Source organism: Xenopus laevis, chromosome 6L (assembly GCF_017654675.1).
Source record: "Xenopus laevis strain J_2021 chromosome 6L, Xenopus_laevis_v10.1, whole genome shotgun sequence".
NCBI classification, from domain to species: Eukaryota; Metazoa; Chordata; class Amphibia; order Anura; family Pipidae; genus Xenopus; species Xenopus laevis.
Genome location: NC_054381.1, coordinates 18,697,025 through 18,703,024, shown reverse-complemented (window position 1 = coordinate 18,703,024; position 6,000 = coordinate 18,697,025). Strand labels below are relative to the sequence as shown.

Here is a 6,000-nt window from a genome sequence, read left to right as displayed (position 1 = left end):
TTTGTACAAGTATAGGATCTGTTTATTACCAAAATTATGAGAAGGCCGTCTCTCGTAGATTCTATTTTAACCAAATAATTCTAATTTCTAAAAATGATTTCCTTTTTCTCTGTAATAATAAAACAGTAGCTTGTACTTGATCCCAACTAATATATAATTAATCCTTGTTGAAGGCAAAACTATGTTTATTTTATGTTTAAAATGATTTTTAGCAGACAAAGTATGAAAGATTCCTTATCCGGAAAACCACAGGTCCCGAGCATTCTGGATAATAGATCCCATACCAGTTTGTATGAGACTTACAGTATTAATGTGCTGAAAAGAGTTATTATTATTCTTTAGAAAAAAGATTAAGAGCTTATTAGAAAGTGTTTCTTTTTGGTGTAACATAGTAAGTTAGGTTGAAAAAAGACACATGCCCATCAAGTTCAACCTTTTAATTATATATTAGGTAATATGTATTACCTGCCTAACTACTAGTTGATCCAGAGGAAGGCAAAACAATCCATCTAAAGTCTCTCTAATTCGCCTCAAAGGGGGAAAAAATCCTTTCTGACTCCAAGATGGCAATCGGAGCAGTCCCTGGACCATACCTCTTTACTTGTGGGTTCAGACCCAAGAATGATTTACCAAAAATTTGTTCGAATCTGGATACCTAACATTTATGCGGTCTGGAAACGTTTCCTTTTCACTTCCCGGTTTGCAATGGATACTGAATTTTATCTCCTACTATGGCTTAATGTATTTATTTTTCAAAAAATAAAAATCTAAATGCGACTTGGAGACAAACCAAATACTTGCCTTCACAATGCATTACTGGCAGGGTCGACAAGCATGATTTTCAGTGCATAATACAGAAGCTGATAAATTCCTTATTTTTTTTAAGTTTCCCCCCTTAGGCAGGATCCATCTAAATAAAGTAGTTTCCATTCCCCTGCAGCTCAGCTCTCCCTTTCTTCCTATCATGTCCTGAGCCCAAATGGGAGCTGAATTTGCAGGCTGACGGGTGGTGGTGGTGGGGGGAATACACAGCACAGAGGGTGCTGATGTCAGAGCCAAGAGACAGTTCTGATTGGATCTAATTAGACTTTGCTATAGCAAATAGACAGGCTCCCCGCATGATTGGCTTTAAAGTGGCTTGTGCCAAATGACTAGAGAGGTGCAAAAAGTCCAGGCAGAGCATTTGCAGCCCGGCTAAGGGAGAGAAGCAGTGAGAGCTGCTCCGGCAGCAGCGTGTACCTCCCCACACTTCTCACTATAGGCAGATTTCCCAAGCATGCCAAAGAAGATAAAAGGCACTTAACCCATCTAATAGAAAGTGACTGTGTGTGTAGCAGCAGCAGCACCCAATCCTGCAGGATAAATTAGCAGCTACTGAGTGTGCAGCAGCAGGCAAAGAGAGAAGCACATTAACACAGACACTTGGGTCGGTCAATATTCTCCACACTCTGGGCTCTTGTCTGTTCAACTGCGCAAATGGCATCAGTTCTGGCGAGCAGCAGGAATTCTGGGTGCCCAAGTAGTCAACTCAAATTCAAGTCCAAAAGAAGAAGGAGGAGATCGAAGAGAAAAGGTAAGAGTCCTTTTTTTTGTTATTTGTTTTTTTTTTTTTCAATGGAATCACTGCTCTTTGTTGGCACTTTGCAGGGCGATGGGTAGAGTTGTCTGTGCCAGGCATGGGATGCGCTGCGTGCAGGAGTGATGAGAAAGGCTCATTGTGCTTACATCTGTCTCCTTTTGCTCTTAATGAGGATCGTTGTATTATAATGGCACTGCTTAGTATGTCTGGAGCTTCCTTTCATCCTGACAGAGAGACATTAGCATATGATCCCTGCCAGTCTCTAATAACAGAAGAAGGAGAACAGCCGTACCCCCACTGCTTATATTATGCAGCCTGTATATACAAGTCACTGTAGCACAGGGGGGCTTCTAGCACAGGGTTAACACAATATCTAGGCTACTTCTAAACACATCAGAAGACTGGGCAGCGGAGAGTTTGCTCCTGCCCATGGACCCCCCTTCGAGCTAATGTGGCAATGAAGCGCCTATCATTTTGCAAGTGTGATTTATATGACCCCAAGAAGCAATTGGTAAACACAAGGTCAGAATTAGGGTGAATATAATGAATCAGATACTGATTATATAGTAAATATTGCATACTGTTAAAGAGTTTTGGAGGAGGGTTTGGGGGTGTTAAACTACAACTCCCATCATCCTCCAGCATCCAAAAACATGGCAGTTGTAGGATAATATCTAGCTAACTCCAGTTTAGGGTTGTCACCTCTTTAAACCCCTGAGCCATCTCTACAACGTTCACGACATTTCAGGGAATGATGCATGGCGGTGCAGTCTGCAGCATGTATCGAAATGAGTTGCTAATTAGCCATGTGCTATGCAAATTATATCTACCCCTCGTGTTTAAAGGGTTGAGGGGGCAACTCTAGATCTGTGTTTTAGAGCTGGGAAAAGTTTCTGCGCTTCTCTCTAACTTCCACTTCTAGAGGAATTCCATCTACTTTGCTGTCATTGGTCCTTTATTGAGGCTTCCGTTTCTTGAATTTGTTTGCTTCAATGCTTTCACTTTGGCAGTGAAGGGGTTAATCACAGGACTGCCTTGTTAAAGGGGAAACATTACAGATGTGTGAATTTACTAAATGCCTTGATTTTGTCTGACCTGGATATGAGTGTGAGTATGAGTGACTCCTGCAACCCAATATAAGGAATAGGTTACCAGTAAAGAGGCCTCTAAATGAAGTTACAGTGAAGGGTTTGACGTCTCCTCTTGTCTATTTGTTTAGTGCCCCGAGTGACCTTGTTAACGAAGCCCGCCATGACTACAGTCCCCTCGTTATTACCCCCGCTCTGAGCCCGATCTGATTGAAATGGTTAATAATTTAGTTATGCAAGCATGATTTGATTGTTCTGTACACCAATTAGCCGTACTGTTTGTTACCAAGCCAACAATAGCCAGGCAGCGAAAACCCAGGTATACTCACTTGCATTGAGGGACTGAGAGAGAGGGATTTGAATTTGAAGAGGGGAAAAACACCCATAAAACACAATATTTTGATCATAAATAACGTAAATGGAACCAACAACAAAATATACCTATATTATTAAAATTTATCTTACAGAATACACAAATCACTACTGTTACATCATGAGTGGGTGCCCTATCCATGTTTGTCTCAAGGTTACCTCTACTTTCCAATGTCTTGGTGAAACAGTGAAAGGAGGCCAAATCTACATTTTAGAGATTTTCTAAGTATATAAGCGAGTGGTAGCTTGTAGTTACCTCCTTTGTTTTCATCTGCACACGTCTTAATATATAAGCTTTGGCCCATAGAAAGCAATGGTATCTATTTATAGTGCCTTCAGTGGAGTGTAATATTATTAAAAACATTAAAAAAAAATTAATTTCATCCTAATTATGATTGCCTTGTGGTTTGAATGTTATTCTGCACACGGAATTGTTAATGAGCAGCATACTTTTCCTACTCAGGGACAAATAAATTATGGACAGCAATTATTTTATGGTAGCTATTAATATACTTCATGAGCTATAATTGAAAGCCCCAGTGCAAAAATGCAGCCGGGATAATAAATGAGCAGGTTAGTTGGATAGCAAAAGTTTGCAGCCTTAAAACTATGAAGTGTATCCTGGGTGGATTTAAATACAGTTTATAAAAATATAACAATTATGGCTTTTATAGCGTAGAATCTATTTTTAAAAAACATAAAATACAATTTTCAAAAACAGTAGGAATATTAACTAGTCTGCAAGTATGTGTAATAGTTACACAGGCCTGCATTTACAGTAGATATATCTAAGACACAAATTGATCGAATCAGTAGTATTTCAATTCAGTCCAGAGTTAACAAAATGATTTTTTTTTACAGCCCAATATATATAGCAACAGAATTGTAAAATATCTAGAGCTAATGTCATGCTAATTTCCCATAGCCGGTGCATGTTTAATAAACTTGCCTATTGTTCCTTGCCTACGAGATCCTTAGTTAGGGGTGCTCAGGTCACATTCTGATGATGAATAGCGATAGGATCATTGTTCTGTAATCAAGTGAGGGGGGAAATGCACATAAATAATATGTTTGCAGGCAAGTGTGCATAACCCCATGCATGCTTAATAATCCCACCTTACAGTAATTGCACATTATTAACGGTCATAATTGCAGGGTATTTATAATCCGACGTGTCAATCTTCCGACCAGGTGCCGGAATGTTACTGTCCTTACCAGCGATTCCACATACCTGCGAGTTTTCTTTCCTTCGAAGAAAATAATCATGGTGTAGAAAGATGTGTCACACCCTGAATAATAAAATTATACCCTGTAATGAAAAAGGAGGCATCATCAGCCCAAATCAAAAATAATTACAAACACAATATCGTTGCAATTCCAATTTCCTTGTATTATTCACTCTTGACAATGTAAAATTGACTAAGTTAATGGAATTTAAGTGTAAATATTACTGGTATTTAAAGGTTCCCTGATCAGTGGTTGTAGTGACGCCACAATGCAAAGGAACTCCTAAAAGTAATGCCAGAATGTATTGTACAAAATCAGAAAAAAGAATTGATACAATTACATGGGTGGGAATCTTTGCTCCCTTTTTAAATTTGTAATTTGAAATAAATGTTATTAGGTTTCATCAACTTATCATGCATATCATATAATACATGGGTGCACATTCATTTAAACATACCAACATGTGACTGAAGAGTATGATTCTATATACTTTTATATATATATATATATATATATATATATATATATATATATATATATATATATATATATATATATTTAGTGTGTATATATATATATATATATATATATATATATATATACACACATATATATAGATATAGATAGATAGATAGATAGATATACTAAAAATCTATTTATTACATTTTAAAATTCAAAAATTTTGAAGATTTGCATTTTCAATTTTTACACCTTGCTGAGCTCAAGCAGCCCATACTAAATAACACCCTTCCCAGAACATTGCTTTGATTCTGCACAATTTTGTCAAAATTAAAAATGCATAACAAAAGTGTAATACTACTGTATGAAGAAGAGAGTACGAATTCTCATAGCTTGGTGGTGGCCTTCTAATCTGGTTATTGCCATGTGCTTTCCTGAGTTGCTATCAGCTTGTCAAACTGGAAGAAAGAAATAAATAACTGTACGATACGTAATTGATTGACAATGAACTGGTCAGTCTTCCACGGGTTCGGCATGCTAATTACCCGGCTCATTATTTTGCTGAATAAAGAGCTGATTCCATCTTGAACTTATCTTTTTTCCTACGTGCTTTTGTGCAAATATATTTTACAAAACAATAAAATCTCAGCTGAAAATCAACTGTTGAATTAATACCAGCCTATGGAAAAAAGACAACATATTGGTAATTATTTCATGTACAGAATTTCTGACCCTGAATCTCATTAGTAGGCGATTGGGCTCCTTCATATATAAATAGTTCAACCGTACGATGTGATACAAATGCTTTGAAATCAAAGGTGGCCTGAGAGCTGCAGTTGTCTCCTCTTTAAACTGGAAACTTGTGTATGAATTGGACTGAATTGCATTAGAAACTACAAAACAAAACAAAATGTAATTTGAGCATTACGACAGAGCGGTTATACTGAATTTTCTAACAATTTTTATGAGCGATAATGTTAATCCTATTTTCAGCTCCTGGTATATTGATGACAAAATTAAATCCTGGAATTTTACATTTTAATGATTCCTTGTATCTTGTTGATTAACAAACAAAAGGAAAGTCTTCTTGAAATTTTAGAGGGGCTTCTCTAAATTTGCACAGACTTCGCCTGAAATATACTGTAGATGTAGATCAAATGTGCTGTATAAACATAGCTGAGTGATGCCTGTGATTTTTTTATTCTTTTTTGGCATGTGCCCATAAAAATAGGGTTATTCTGGAATGAGTTTCAATTTTTTGTTTATTTTAGATCT

At 37.0% G+C, this 6,000-nt stretch overlaps 1 protein-coding gene across 1 annotated transcript in view; it reads left to right on the top strand.

Annotated features, from left to right (window-relative positions):
* Nucleotides 1-554: 554 nt before the first annotated feature.
* Nucleotides 555-6,000, top strand: part of adarb2.L (adenosine deaminase, RNA-specific, B2 (inactive) L homeolog) — a 415,479-nt gene continuing 410,033 nt past the window's right edge. Inside the window, exon 1 of the mRNA XM_041565811.1 lies at nucleotides 555-1,573. Within this exon, the coding sequence (XP_041421745.1) occupies nucleotides 1,477-1,573 (97 nt within the window). The 5' untranslated portion in view covers nucleotides 555-1,476. The remainder of the gene's footprint in view (nucleotides 1,574-6,000) is intronic.